The sequence below is a fragment of the Fukomys damarensis genome, unplaced genomic scaffold, assembly GCF_012274545.1.
Source record: "Fukomys damarensis isolate Sample0158 unplaced genomic scaffold, DMR_v1.0_HiC HiC_scaffold_21, whole genome shotgun sequence".
Taxonomy (NCBI): domain Eukaryota; kingdom Metazoa; phylum Chordata; class Mammalia; order Rodentia; family Bathyergidae; genus Fukomys; species Fukomys damarensis.
In genome coordinates this window covers 29461478-29475923 of record NW_022900933.1, presented here as the reverse complement: position 1 = coordinate 29475923, position 14446 = coordinate 29461478, and the positions used below count along the sequence as shown (strand labels likewise).

General features: G+C 44.0%; 1 protein-coding gene across 10 annotated transcripts in view; it reads left to right on the top strand.

Moving 5' to 3' along the window:
* The window catches only part of Foxn3 (forkhead box N3), a 377946-nt gene that overhangs the window by 167155 nt on the left and 196345 nt on the right, over positions 1-14446 (top strand). For 9 of the 10 annotated variants that reach the window (XM_033766752.1, XM_033766751.1, XM_033766750.1 and 6 more), the window contains one exon: positions 3911-4467. In XM_033766752.1, coding sequence (XP_033622643.1) covers positions 3925-4467 — 543 coding nt within the window. In that variant the 5' untranslated portion in view covers positions 3911-3924. Of the gene's footprint in view, positions 1-1234; positions 1257-3910; positions 4468-14446 lie in introns of those variants that run through there. The other variant, XM_010616283.3, reaches the window with a different exon arrangement.

The window sequence follows — 14446 nt, the reverse complement described above, 5'->3', positions numbered from 1 at the left end:
TCGCGGGGAGGGGGTGCCGTTTAAGTAGAGACCCCGAGATGAGAAACAGGCTCCTAACAAAGATCGCCCCCCCCAAACTGTGCAAGCTTGGCACCGGCTGGGAAGGTCTCCGGAGACCCCCGAGGCCCGTCCTGCTCTCCCCGTCCGCAGAGGACGGGCTCTCGGCCGATCGGGGTCGGGGAGGGGGTGCCGTTTAAGTAGAGACCCCGAGATGAGAAACAGGCTCCTAACAAAGATCGCCCCCCCCAAACTGTGCAAGCTTGGCACCGGCTGGGAAGGTCTCCGGAGACCCCCGAGGCCCGTCCTCTGCTCTCCCCGTCTCTTTGAAACCTTTCTTGTGCCCCGCATAAGTTCGGAGACGGCGGGCTTTTATTGATTTGTTTTTAAGGCTCGCCGCGGTGCGGCCAATAAAAGGTTTATGACATCTGACCGGCAGTGAAGGTATGCGAGCTCCCAATTGCCCTGTATACGCGAAGAGCAGTTTCCCCGTTGCCTGGCAACGCCGCTGATTGACACGGGATGCAGCCAATCGTCGCTTCCGTTGGCCCCTTTGAAATATTTTTGACAAGTACAGTAGACCCGAGTGGAGCGCGTGCGTGCTTGCGCGCGCATGGAGTGTGTGTGTGGGTGTGGATGTGGGTGTTCCCCGGTCCCCCAAACTCCAGACTGCCGGGTTGGGTTTAAGGAAGATTTCCCAACTTTTAAAAAGTTCGCGTTGAACATCTGCGGAGAACTGGGCCATAACGTCTTTGTCAGTAATTTAGAGACATTCTGTTACTAGGCAAGAAATTTAAGATTTTCTACTGCATTTTCTCTGGGGGAGGGGGTGGTGACGACATAGCAAGTCATTAAAAACACACACCACGAAAAGAGGGTGTGTGTATGTGTAGGGAATGTAACTAATAACAAATGAAAAAGTTGTAAGGAGGTCACCAGTGAATAACTATTTGCAAATCTGATGGAGCAGTCTGGCAGCAGATTAAAAATGTTTTGCTTAACTGTGGGCTCACATGATCTAGAATCTTTTTTTTTTTTCCTTCTAAAATAGGAGGAAAAGAAGGTTTGGTACAATAACGGAAAACTCCTCAACTATGGTTTCTGGGAACTGCTTTTTTTTTTTTTTTTTTTTTTTGTAAAACATGGAACTGTAGTGATCAGCAGCTGTCCATACTGTTACTATAAGATATCGGATTGACTGAGAAGCAAACAGTGTGGCTGAGAACGGATGGGACACAAGGCAGACAGACCATCCCAGGGTACTGAACCCCCCAAACCTTCTTTTCTCTTTTATCCCCAGTGCCAGTTTTCTAACCACATTGCTGGTGGTGTTTGTTTAAAACAAAAGAAAACATGGAGAATAGCGTATTTGTTCCTTTGGGAAGCTACTGACAAATAAGCAAATTAAAAAGAAAGAGAGCAGCATGTTGTCATAGCAACACTGCAATTAAATTACTTTACTGTCAGCCATGATATAATTTTCCTGTTTGGAAGCAGGAGACATAAAACTTTCATTTGGAGCTAAACTTGACTTCAGTAGCTGGGTAGTTCTTTTTTGTGTTCTCCTGTGTGGATGTACTGGTAGTCGGAACATTTTCTGGTGGGATCTGAGGAATCATTTAAGAGAGACAATACTAGCTCTGATTCTTTCATATAGAAGTTAAAAACAATAGTGAGGAGGGCTCTGTGATATTCCCAACCCTAGAGATACTATCTGATTTTTCCCTTTCATGTGCATCAAGCAGCGCTCCTGATTTGACAGAAAGGAATATCCCCAGTGAATGAGCCCCCGAGGCTTCCGCACTGCCCTTGCCTGGGTTGGACTGGGGTGCACTCTGAAAGTTTGTCTCCTTTGAAATGGGTGTGTTGCAGCAATGGGTTGTGTGTCTACCCCAGGGAGGAGGGAAAGCTCCGCAGCTCACTGGCTCCCTTGGCTGAGTGGTTGGTGGCCCCACAACTCACTTCCTGGAATCCCATTCTGGAGCTTCCTGTGCTGAAGCCTCCTGTACCTTAGAAGTGGTGTTATTGGCCATTTAGAGGTTCAGAGGATCACCGCTCTGCCTTTGATGTGTTCATTCATGTTTTTAGGTAGATTGCTTGATCTTATCGGAGGTGGAAAAATTGAAACCAAGCACTTTTCTTTTTCTATTTTTACTTTTTTTTTTTGGTCTCTTCCTTTTTCCCTTCCCTCTCCCTTGTTCCCCTTCCCCTTTGAACATTTTCTTCCCATTTCCCATACCTACTTTATGTTTTAGTCCTTATTTCCACTTTTGGTTTCTCACACCAGAGAAACAATGTGGTGTTTAAACATGTGTATCTTATTTTTTTCACTTAAGAGTGTGGTGTCAAAGTCCATCCATTTACCTATAAATGTCTCAAGGGCTTCCTTCTTTGTGGCAGAGTAGTACTTCATCGTATAAAAAACTGGATCTTTATCCACTCTCAGGTTGATGGGCATTTGGGTGTTTCTAAGATTTAGCTGTGACAAATTGCGAAGCACTTTTCTTAAACAGGCCATTGTTTTAATGCTACAAGTGGAGAACAAAAGATTTTCTCATTATAGCTACTATTCTTTCTCTCCTACATTGAGTGCTGGAGGGTTGAACTTGCTTGGTATCTGCAGGACAACATCCTATTTGTGGACTTGCCATTTCCTCATTTTTCCTTTCTCATCAGATACTGTTTTATTCCCTGTTCTAGGTCATTGATAAAAGTGGGAATGAGGGGAATAGAATTTTGTAACAATTTTTGTTGATTATGCCTTCTTGTCTTGAAGCAGCCAGTTAATCTCCTGACTTTTTTCCCCCCACTAATTCTGTTTTTGCTGTTGTTGTTACTGGGGACTGATCTCGGGGCCTTTTTACTGAGCTGTATCTCCAGCCCTTTAAATTATTTTATTTTATCCTGTTAATTTGCAGGGTTGCCCAGGCTGACCTTGAACTTCTAATCCTTCTGTCTCAGCCCCTCAGAGTACTGGGGTTATAGGCATATGACACTATGTCTCATTTTTCATTCCCATTTGTGTAGTGCCTGAAGTTTCTTGCTTTTTCCTTCTTGGTGTAGTGTCCTACTAAAATTTAATGTATTTCTTAATTTCAAATTCATTGAATTCCTCATCATCATCTTTAGTCTTTCCAAATATAATTAAAGTTGGAGTTTTCGGCCATGACTTTTGTCAGAGGAAAAATAACTACAGGGACCAAATCAGTAGTCCCTGTACCCATAGTTTTATTTCTAAGGACCTTATGATGGTCTTTGTATGGAAACCCTGAAGTGAATCTGAAACACTGGCCTTAAATTTTATAGATTTTGTTTTGTTTTTTTCTAAGAAAGACAAACGGTGAGACCAGTAACACCAAGCCACAGGAGTTGTGTCGCACTTATTTTGTAGTGTTTATCATGAAGCCTGAAAGAATTTTATTGTAGTCCTGTAGTGCATAATAAGAGAGCCAAGGGACTGGGGATTTAGCTCAGTGGTTCCACTGCCTGCCTGGAAAGCACAAGGACCAGAGTTAGATCCCTGGTACCAAAAAAAAAGAGTGAGAGAGAACTGAGGCATCCAGAAATTATTGATTTTCACCTGGTCACGGTGAGAGTCTTCGTACATCTAAGGAGAAGGCATCTTGAAATTTCTCATTCTTTTTGTGATATTTACACATTAAAGGTGCTGTAGTTGTTTTGTCTCATTTTCAGTTGAGGGACCACAGGTCACTGTGGTGGGCTGATTGTTCTTGTTAGTTTATCTTTGTCCGGTGGCACTGTGCGTTTGCTTGGCTCTGCGAGGGCTATAAGTGCTATGCCTACGTAGCTGGAACCCATGGAGGAGGCACAAGGCAGCAAGACAGTTAGGGTCCCAGCTACCTGTGCGATTTGAGTTTCTGCAGCTCATTATGTCATTGCACTCTCTTTCCAGGAGCCTTCACGTAAATGGGTCCAGTCATGCCTGCCAGCAAGAAGCCAGAAAGCTCAGGAATTAGTGTGTCCAGTGGACTGAGTCAGTGTTACCCGGGCAGCGCTTTCTCCAAGACCCTTCAGGAAGACGATGACCTCGACTTTTCCCTGCCTGACATCAGATTAGAAGAGGGGACCATGGAAGATGAGGAGCTGACCAACCTGAACTGGCTGCATGAGAGCAAGAACTTGCTGAAGAGCTTCGGGGAGTCGGTCCTCAGGAGTGTCAGCCCCGTCCAGGAGCTGGACGACGACACCCCTCCGTCCCCCGCCCACTCTGACATGCCCTACGATGCCAGGCAGAACCCCAACTGCAAGCCCCCCTACTCCTTTAGCTGCCTCATATTTATGGCCATCGAGGACTCTCCAACCAAGCGCCTGCCGGTGAAGGATATCTACAACTGGATTTTGGAACATTTTCCGTATTTTGCGAATGCACCTACTGGGTGGAAAAACTCAGTGAGACATAATTTGTCACTGAATAAGTGTTTTAAGAAAGTGGACAAAGAGAGGAGTCAGGTAAGCCTCATCTGGAATGAAAAGATTTTTTTAATTAAAAAATTTTCTCCATTAAAACTGAATTTATAGCTACTATACCGAAGGAAGAGTTAATAAATGGTTTTCACTGTATTAAATTCATTTAGATAGTTATGAAGAACTTCCTTTTCTTTTCTTTTTTTTTTTTTCTTGGTCCTGGGGATCGAACTTGGGACCTTGCACTTGTGAGGCAGGCGGCAAAACCACTGAGCTAACTCCCCCAGCCCAAGAACTTCCTTTTCTTAAGTGTATCGGTTTTGTGTTGCTGCCTACTAGATGGGACACCTGCTGGTAGGGTTTTCCATAATCACACCACAGTGGTTTGCAGTGTGTGGATGGCTTTAGTGGTCAAAGAAAAATCTGTATTCCAGGGGTAGCCATTACCCATGAGGTGGCTTATATATAAGAAAAACTGCCACCAAGAGCTAGAGAAAAATGGCATTTGTTTGCTTTCTGATTATGAACTTGTAGAAGGGCGACCTTTCCAGGATTCTGGAGTAAATGGACAGTGATACACTTTATTAGGATACTGGATGGGGTTCACTTCCATACCCCAGCATCAGTCTGAGACGTGTGCTGCTAGGAGTCTTCTGTGAAATCTGGTACATACATAAGTGTTTGGCAACTTTGAAACAACCCGAGTATGAAAAATTGGCTCAGAGTAAGGTTCCCATTAGAGACTGACTATAAAATCTTAGCTAGTACTGCATGCTCAGCTAAAAGAAGATGGTTTTAATAATTTTACTTTTTTTTTTTAAGGAGCATTGTAGGTCTGGTATGATACACTAGTAATAGTACTGACAGGTGGAAAACAAAACTGAGACCTAACTTGGAGTTTTGGAAAGTAATTCAACTACAGTTAAAAGAAATTGTCAGAAAATTTCCCTCTGTTGTGTTTCCAGCTTTGATTTTCATGTTACTGATGCTCTTGCGGCAGGCAGCTGGAGTCCCGCTTTTCATGCTTGTTGAAGTTCAGACTGAGGCATGGAACACCGTTGTGTGGGGCAAGCAGCCATCACCTGTCTAGAGTCTTTAATTTCTTTCTCTCCAGAAACATGTTTCTGTTTTGGGTGGTATCTTGAGCCTGAGAATATTCTACTTGCCTTTGACATGAAAGAATATGAATAATGAAGTGGTCACTTGGGGATTATGTTGGAGACAGTGGTGGTGATGCTGGGTTTGGGACTGGTGTGGCCACCAAGGAGCTTGACTTGGATCACTGGGTCCCTTGGTACTTGGATGGAATGTGCAAATGGGAATGTTTGAAAGTCTTCTGGGCTCCTCGTTCCTAGGGGGTCTTATTTTTATAGAGCAGTAACAGTCAAAGTGTGACACTTTCAATGAGGAAGGACAAGTTCTTGTTGTCTCCACGTATCCAGTTCCTTCTCTCCTTCCATCCATTTCTCAGGCTGGGCATTTGGTGCCTGGCTCTGTTGGTGCTTTGATCATTCTAGGGACTTAGAAGAGAGCCTAGACTCCCGTGTAAAGATCCCTAGGCTATACTCTTAAAAGCTTCTGTATAGGGGAAGTCTGTGTGGCCAGAAAAGGAAAGTCTGAGGAATAATTCCAGACTTAAAATGCAGACAAGAACATTCTGATCGGGGCCCCCAAAGCCTTATGTCACTGGTGTGCAGTGAACAAGGCTTTTAGTTTGGTCTGAATGATGCTGCAAGTTCCAGCTTGCCTGCGTCTCTGTGTTTGACATAATGCTGGTGCACACATAGAAGGAATTCAGCAAATGCACACTCTGAAATGGTACACAAGACCAAGGCTGAAGTATACCATGAGATCTGCAAGGTTATTCATCATCAGCCTTGGCAGTGTGGGGAGCCAGTGTTAGGTGGTATTTGAAAGCTTACCTGAAAAAAATAAAAAATAAAAAATAAAGCTTACCTGGAGGAACTCCCATCTACTCCTTGCCTCCCGGACCCCTCTTTGGATCCTGGGAGTTGTCTTTTCTGGAGGTGTTGGTTGTCAGTCTGGATAAACACAGATATCATCTGTAGAAAGGGAGTGGTTTGGAGGATTTGAGATTGTTAATCTTGTGAAATGTTGAGCCCTGGCTTCCTAGTTGCACTGACCTGTATTGACACGTTTCTGATCAAATGGCAGTCAGTTTTGTGGTCAGGAGTTTGTTCCCAGTATTTGCAGTGCTGTGAGAACAGAGCTAGAGTTGTGAGCTTTTCCTCTTTTCTCCTCTTTCCTTGGGTGACCCTGGGGCCAGCTGATGGCTGCTCGGAGAGGGACGATGGCCTGTTACGCTCAGGTTCTCCCCAGGTGCGCTCAGGTATAACCAGGTATTTCAAGGGCCCTGGCCTGTTCACTTGGGGTTTTCTCTTGGGCTGAGTAAGTGGAAAAAGAGCACCTCCCTGATGCTTTCCCAATGAAAGTCCCTTCCGTTGGGCAGGTACCCTTGTTTTTTTCTCCCCAGGGAATTTTACCTGGCAGTAGCTCCCATTCCAGGTTCAGTCTCAACACAGGTGACTGAGTAGGTCCAGATGTTGGTAAGAGAGGCATGAGTTGAAGGTGGGGATGGAGGCCTTGCAAATTACACGGACAAAGGTAGATGTTTCACTTCTTTTTTTAAAGTGGAGAATGCAGTTAAAGGTGGCATAGCAGCGAGGACGTGGAGTCCTGTGTGATCCTTGTCCCCAAGGGCTTGGATGGAGCACCTCCCAGACAGCTGTTTGGCTGGGCTGGCAGGGTGCGAAGGTTCTGGGTTGCATCAGAAGCACCTGTGACATTTGAAGACAAATTACCATTTCTCCAGAGCCCATCCCTGGCGAGCTTGATTTGAGATGGGTTGGGAAAAACTGGTAGATAGTTCAGATAAGCTTCATAGGTGTTTCTGATGCATGGCCAGATTTGAGAATCCCTGAAGTAGACGCTGTCCTGGCTTCTTTCCAACCGCTGAGATGTCATTAAGCACATTGTCTCGTGAATGAGTTAAGTCAAAAGAAAATACTTTTGCTCCCGTTTTATCTCCTAAAGGACTTCGAAGGTGAGGGTTTTATTTTCCGATCATGGACATTTTCAGACATACACAGAACTGGAGAGAAGAACATGAATCTGTACACCACACCCAGATTCAGCTGCTAATGAGGACTTGCCTTCCTTCATTCTGTTATGCTAGTGCTGAAGTATTTTGAAGCAAATTCTAGATTTTAGTGTCACTGTAACATACTTCAATATGTATGGGAATTATTGGCAGTTTCTTATATAATCACATTGCCACCGTCCCCTCCCCCATGAGAAGTTTGTTAGTGTCACAACGGGTCTAATTCAGATGTCCGTTTGTTTACAATATGTTTGAATCAGTATCCAGATATCGTTTGTGCCTTGCATGTGGCATGGTTGTGCTGCTTTCCGTACATTCTTTGTAGTCTGCAGCACTCCTATCCCCTTCTTATTTACGCCTTCCCTTGTTAAAGAGAACCATCATTTGCCTGTAGAATGTCTTACCTTTTGCTTGATTCCTTGTGATTTCATTTAATTTGTTTTCCATCCTTTGAGTGGAAGTAGGCACTGAAGTCTAGACCACAGTTTGATTTTGGGGCCTTATCCCCAATACTGCTGGAGGCAGGTGTCTTGTGTGCAGCCCGAAGCCTGGATGACCACTCCTACAGCTCAAGCCAGGGGTTCATGTAGGGTCAACTGTTCCCGACTCTAAAGTTCCACATCTGCCTTTTATCTTACAATTTCACTTTTCGATGATTTTTGGCCAAATTAATTGAGATTGCACTATAAAGTCTGGGCTTATGTTTTTACCTCCTAAGTAAAGGTCTTTTTTGTTTTGGTACCGGGGATTGAACTCAGGATCTTGGCCTTGCAGAGCAGGTGCAGGGCCACTGAGCTAAATCCCCAGCCCCAGCGTGGGTCTTAATTAGGACTATTACATCAGCGTGTGCCAACCTCTCTGGGTACTTGTATTCGAGAAGGAAGGTACAGTTATTTTTTATAGATTAGATTATAATGGCTCAGGTATGCGTTTCTATTTCTGTGCTTTTTCTTTACTTCCCCTCTTGCCATTTTCGCAAAAACATTGTTGGCGTCAGAAGGTTTACTAAGGAAACACCGTACGAAAGTGTATTTATTATCTCCAGGGCTGAGTGCTTTGAATATTGCTTTAGATTATGAAGGAGGACAACTCTGCCCAAAGAGGCCTGGACCGGAAGGCGGGGTTTCTGCTTCCGGTTTGGATTCCAGAGCACCTGGCCGTGAGGGGCTATACTTTTTTCATACAAGGAAACGAGTTAGCTTTGTTCAGAGTTTTGACCTGGGAATCTTTGGGTGTGGTGCTCTGATGACCAACCACCTGAAATTACTGACAGCCTGTCTTGGGTACTGTACTCATTTTCCAGGGAGAGGAGTCGGAGATTTTGTTTGCTTCGTTTTTAGGGTGTGCGTCTGGCGGGTGTGGGGTTACAGAGGATCGAACCCAGGGCGTTTGCACTGGTCTCTGTCCCCAGCCCTATGTTTTTATTTTTTATTTTGAGACAGGGTCTCACTAAGTCACTGAGTTGCTCAGTCTGGGCTCCTGCCTCTCCCAAGGGTGCTGGGATTTCAGGCGTGTGACGCCACGCCTGGCTAGTTTTTAGGAATGGATACCCAGGAAGCCGAGGAGCCACTTGTCTTCTGAACAGTAGTGACCATGTATAGAATATCTGCCTTGTGCTTGTCGTGCGTCTCGTCCTTTGCTTCCTCACCATGGCTCTGCTGGGCAAGGAATTAAACTCTGTTTAATTAAGCAGTGGCAGAAAGGAGCTCCCTCTTAATTCCTGGCAGCGCTGAAGGGCATGTGCTTGACCTTGGTGGTTGATTACACCTCAGTCTGGTGGTTGCTGTGCATCACCTGTACGTGCTTCCTGAAGGTGCTCCATGAACCTGGGTTGTTGGGATTAAAATAACCCAGATGAACCCAAGATTAACTCTGGGTTATGTGATAGAGGAAGAAAGACATAGTGTAGCGAATAAATATAAGATGCATTTCGAGAATATTCTTGTGCTGTCAAAATGGGTCCGCATTTGTATTTGTCAGTAAATTCGAGAGTCTTAATGTTTGCAGAAAGCCAGTTAGTTGCTGCCCTGTTGGCTCTTATTTTTCAGGCTTTGACCCAGGTCTTTTGCCATGCGCGATCCTTCAGCTGGCTTCTCAGCAGCCTTTCTCCCTCAAAGGGATCCTCTTTCATGTTGTTAGTGCATTGTTGTGGCTGCCTTAATGTCCTGAATTGATTCAAAACATTTACCTTTCGTGTTCAGTTTTTCTTTCTTTCTTTCTTTCTTTTTTCTTAAGCAAAACATTTATTGGTACATTTTAGAAACACGTAATACTCTTCATGGGGAATTTGCACCCATGTGTGATATATCCTGCCTCTGTTTTTCCTGTCTTACCCTCTCAAACCCCCTCCCCTCTCTATACAAAAGCTTCACTTCCATTTTTTCCTTCTATTTTTACTTTTTGTTTCTTGTCCCTTCCTTCCTTTCTCCCTCCCCCCTCCATTGTTCACCCTTCTCATTTGAACATTTTCTTCTCCTTTCCCAATATCTATGATACAGTTTAGTCCTTCCATTTTTGGTTTCTCACACCAGAGAAACAATGCAGTATTTAAACATGTGTGTCTGATTTATTTCACTTAAGAGTATGGTTTCAGGGTCCATCCACTTAGCTCTAAATGTCTCAAGCTCATCCTTCTTTATGGCAGAGTAGTACTCCATTGTATAAAAAGTCATGTTCATTTTGACTTTGGGGTAGAGCCAGAAGTTGCATGATGTAACATCTGGTGAATAAGATAGATGAGAACCACTGTAGTGTTTTCACAGGCCTGCCTTTCTGTTGGATGGCACTTAGCAGCAGCAATCACCGTATTTTTGATTGACCTCCTAAAGGCACTCACGCAAGAGGACTTACAGAATTGCTTCAGAAAGTGGCAAGAACAATGGGCTAAGTGTGTTGGAATTAAGTGGAACGTATCTTGAGGGGGATTAATGTGATGTGTCTTTTACTGTAATACTTTTAAAATTTTAAACTTCCACCATATATTTTGGTCATGCTTTTAATATAAATTCTCCCTCCATTGTCCACCCCTTCCCCCCTTGCAGAAAGCCAGTTAGTTGCTGATTGCTTTGCCCTCTCAGTGGTGAGATTCTTTGTCAGAGGCAGTCTTGAGAAGACGTGGCATCTGTGACAGGGCCCCCGTGTGCACAGTGGCCTCTAATTCCCTGCTCTTGAGATCCAGAGCATTTCCATTTCCTGTGACGGTGGTCAACATACTTGTCTAACTGGAGGTCCTTTTAGAAGGAAGACCATTTGCAGTTTTGGACAAACAGTGCCTTGTAAAGCACAGCATCAAAACAAAAGCGAAAAACAACACAGAACAGGGGCCAGGGATTTAGCTCAGTGGAGCTACTCCTGCCTCGCATGTGTAAGGTCCTGAGTTTGATCCCCGGTACTGAAAAAAACAAAACAAAAACTATAGCACTGCATCATCTGGCCCTGATGATATCAATTTCTAAGCATCAAGGTAATGTCAGGCGGAATAAAAATGATGTGGTGTCAGAGGCGCTGGGCAGTCCTGGGTGAGTGCTGATTTGCCTTTCACAGCACTGGAAGCAGCTGTGCTGGATGGAGGTCGGTGCTGTGCCCAGCACAGAGCGAGTGGGTTGCTTTCTGCTCTCTGTGCTGTAGACATTAGGTTGAGTCTCTGCTAGGGTCTCTGTGGTCACTGAAATAAATAGACCCCTATGTCACAGGTGCCAGAATAGGACCCTTTTCATGCCAGCTTCCCCTGTGATCCCAGGAAATGATTGCACTGCTCTTGGCTGTGTTTCCTGGCCTATCCTTCTGTTCGCTCCTTCCTGACCCTGCTTCCTGATTCCGCTGGGCATCGCTCCTGATGCTTCTGTTGTCTTGGCCTTGCCAACTTTTTGTTTGCTCATTCAACAAATTTTTGGAAGTCTCTACTATACTAGATGCTAAAAGAATACAAAGCTAGATGTATTGTGATCCTGGCCCATGTGGAGGCCTCCTCACTCAGTGGGCTCTACTGAGAATCTCTTCTGGTTCACGGACCTTCTTTAGTAAAAGCTGCGTCTCACTGCTCTGTTTTCCTTTTCTTGTCTGTTCCATGTCTCTCAAGTCTTTGTTTTTCTGGCCCCTTCATGGGTTCAATGTTCCTCCTGTCCCTGCAGTGACGTCCCAGGTAGATGTTGGTGACGATATTGGAGGTTGGTAAAGCTTCTGGGAAGCTTGGCTGTCCTGGGCCTGAGGACCCATCATTGTATCTGTCAGTACGTCCACCCCACACTGTAAAAGCTGTTGCTTTCTGTTGGGCAGCGCCTTGTGGTGCCTAAGTAGGTCTACCAGATGCCTCTGCATGCTGCCTAGGCAGCCAGGCAGTACATTGTTTTCCCAACCTTGCCTTTGAGCTGAAGAGGCCTTGGGGTTTCCCTTTGAAATTACTTGAGTTGTGGGATAATTTTCTGTAGTAAATTCTGTAGGAAGACAGCACACTAACCTATTTAAAACTGATAGGTTTTTATTCTGTTACAAGAAGAGAAGTGTTTGGATCCTTTCCTCTGCCCTTCCTTCCTTCTTCATGATCTCTGTCCCTTTCTTTCTCTCTCCCCCTCTCCTTGTGCCTGTCCCCCATCTTCCTTCCTGTGTTGGGTGTTGAACCCAGAGCTTCACACATGGTACTCAAGTGCTCTACCATTGAACCAGAGCCCAGCCCTTAATCTTTTTCATGGAGCCCTGGATGGTCTAAAATACTCTTGGACTTTGACAAATGGTGGGAAGTGTTTAGCTGGGTGTGGTGGCGCACTCCTGTAATCCCAGCACACAGGAGGCTGAGGCAGGAGGATTGCTGTCAGTTGGAGGCCAACCTGACCCTCTCTCTCAGAAAAAAAAAGGTGGGAAGTTTTAGATTTGAATTTCCTACCTTTCTAATAGACTATTTGTTTTTACACTTGAAACAGAAGATAAACGTATATGGAGGTACTTGAGATTGAACCAGGGCCTTTGCACTGAGCTACATCCTCAACCCTTTTTATTTGTGAAACAGGGTCTTTCCAACAGTTAATTTGCCCAGGCTTCAACTCCTGATCTTTTGCCTCGGCATCCTGCGTATTGGGATCACAGGCACATGCCACTACACTTATATAGAAATATATATTTAAAAGGATAGCATAATGTTTTATGCTGTTAGTTATTGGGCAGGTCTTCAGTTTTGTTTTTGTCACTTTTAACTTATTTGTTCCTTATCTCAGTGAATAATATCTGCTGACCCATAAGCATTTACTCCTTGGCCATATTTGCTTCCACAGTGGCCTGAAGTTTTCAGACTATAGGCATTTGTTTAAATAATTTCTGTAGTGACGTTTTGTTAGCAAGTTATCAGTGTCTCGTTACCTGTCATTTTGGGGACTTCAGGGGTCCTCTGCTTATTAGCGTCAACAGACGTATTTAGTAATGTTGACGTGAGATTTGATTCTTGCCTTAGGAGCATATGTTCCAATGAAACAGAAAGCATCACAAAATTAAAAAGAATAAACCACTGTAAATTCTGGAAGTGTCCTTAGTCAATGGGTGTGTGGTATCACCCAAAGGTAGTCAGACAGGCATTTCTTTCCCAAATAGAGGCATTTGGAGCTGAGATAGAGCATAATGATAGTCAAGTTTGGAATATTCCTTATAGAGGGAAATTATTGAATAAATTATTATCAAAATGGTCTTTGGGTATGGCAATGAACAGGAGAACTTCAAGTATGGGTTAGTTGTGCTGGCCATGTTGGCACACACCTGTAATCCCAGCACTTCGGAGGCTGAGACAGGAGGATTGATGTGAGTTTGAGGCCAGCCTGGGCTACATAGTGAGTTTAAGGCCATTCTAAACTACATAGTGAGATCTTGTCTCAAAAAAACAAGAAAACAAACCCACAAAAGAATGGGTTAGTTGAAAAAGTTTGGTTGTTTACCATAGAAGATCCAAACTGTAGTAGTTTAAACAAGTCAGAAATGTATTTCTCTGTCACATAAGTCTTTGAAAGTCGTCCCCCCCCACACACATCAGGAAATGAACTGAGAACCTTGCGCTTGCCAGGCAGGTGCAGCACCACTGAGCTGCATGCGCCGGCCTCTTAAGTCTTGAGGGATTGTACAGAGATGCACATTTATCTATCTGCTTAGCTGTTTTTAGTGCATTACTGGTTTCCATTGTCATTCTTCTCAGGGCCCAGTGTGGCTTCAGGCAGCATGCTCTCATTTTAGGAAAGAGGAAGGGGTATGGAGTGGGTACAAAAGGAAAGGTCCTACTGAGTTAAAAATTTCAACAGTCTTCCCAGAAACCCAGCACTGTACTCTATTTTCATTTCATTGGAAAGAAACTGGTCATGTGATCTCTTTTAGGTAGAAGGGAGGCTGGGAAATGTAGTCTTTTAGACTGTTGCAACCCCAATTGAAAGGTTGGTCATTACTAAGTAATCACAGGGTTTTTTGCCACAAAGATCTAGATGCTTATGAAACCAGTGTTGCTGGACCCAAAGGATGTATTAGAACAATATCAGAAAAGGAAAGGACAGAAATGGTGATTGGAAGGTTACCTAAATAGAATGGGAACTTGTCAAAAGAATGAGAATGCTGGGTGGAAAACTTTAAATTGCTCTAGTAACTTAGGTAAAGCAGAGACACTGACCCATTTTTTTAAAAAAAAATTCAGTTAACTAGCATTTTTCTTCTGTATACTCTGGTTAAGTTGCATTTAGTATCTTCAAAAGAATAGTTTGATAGAGGTACAGATGTGGTGTGTGCCATATATGATAAGAAAAGCAAGGAAATATGGTTGAAGATAGAGGGTAATATCTAAAGTCAACTTTCTAATAATAACTTGATGGTTTGCAATGTAAGATTGCAGATAGTTCTGAGAACAGAACGAAGTCTTTGATTTTTGAATGTGTACTCCTGCTT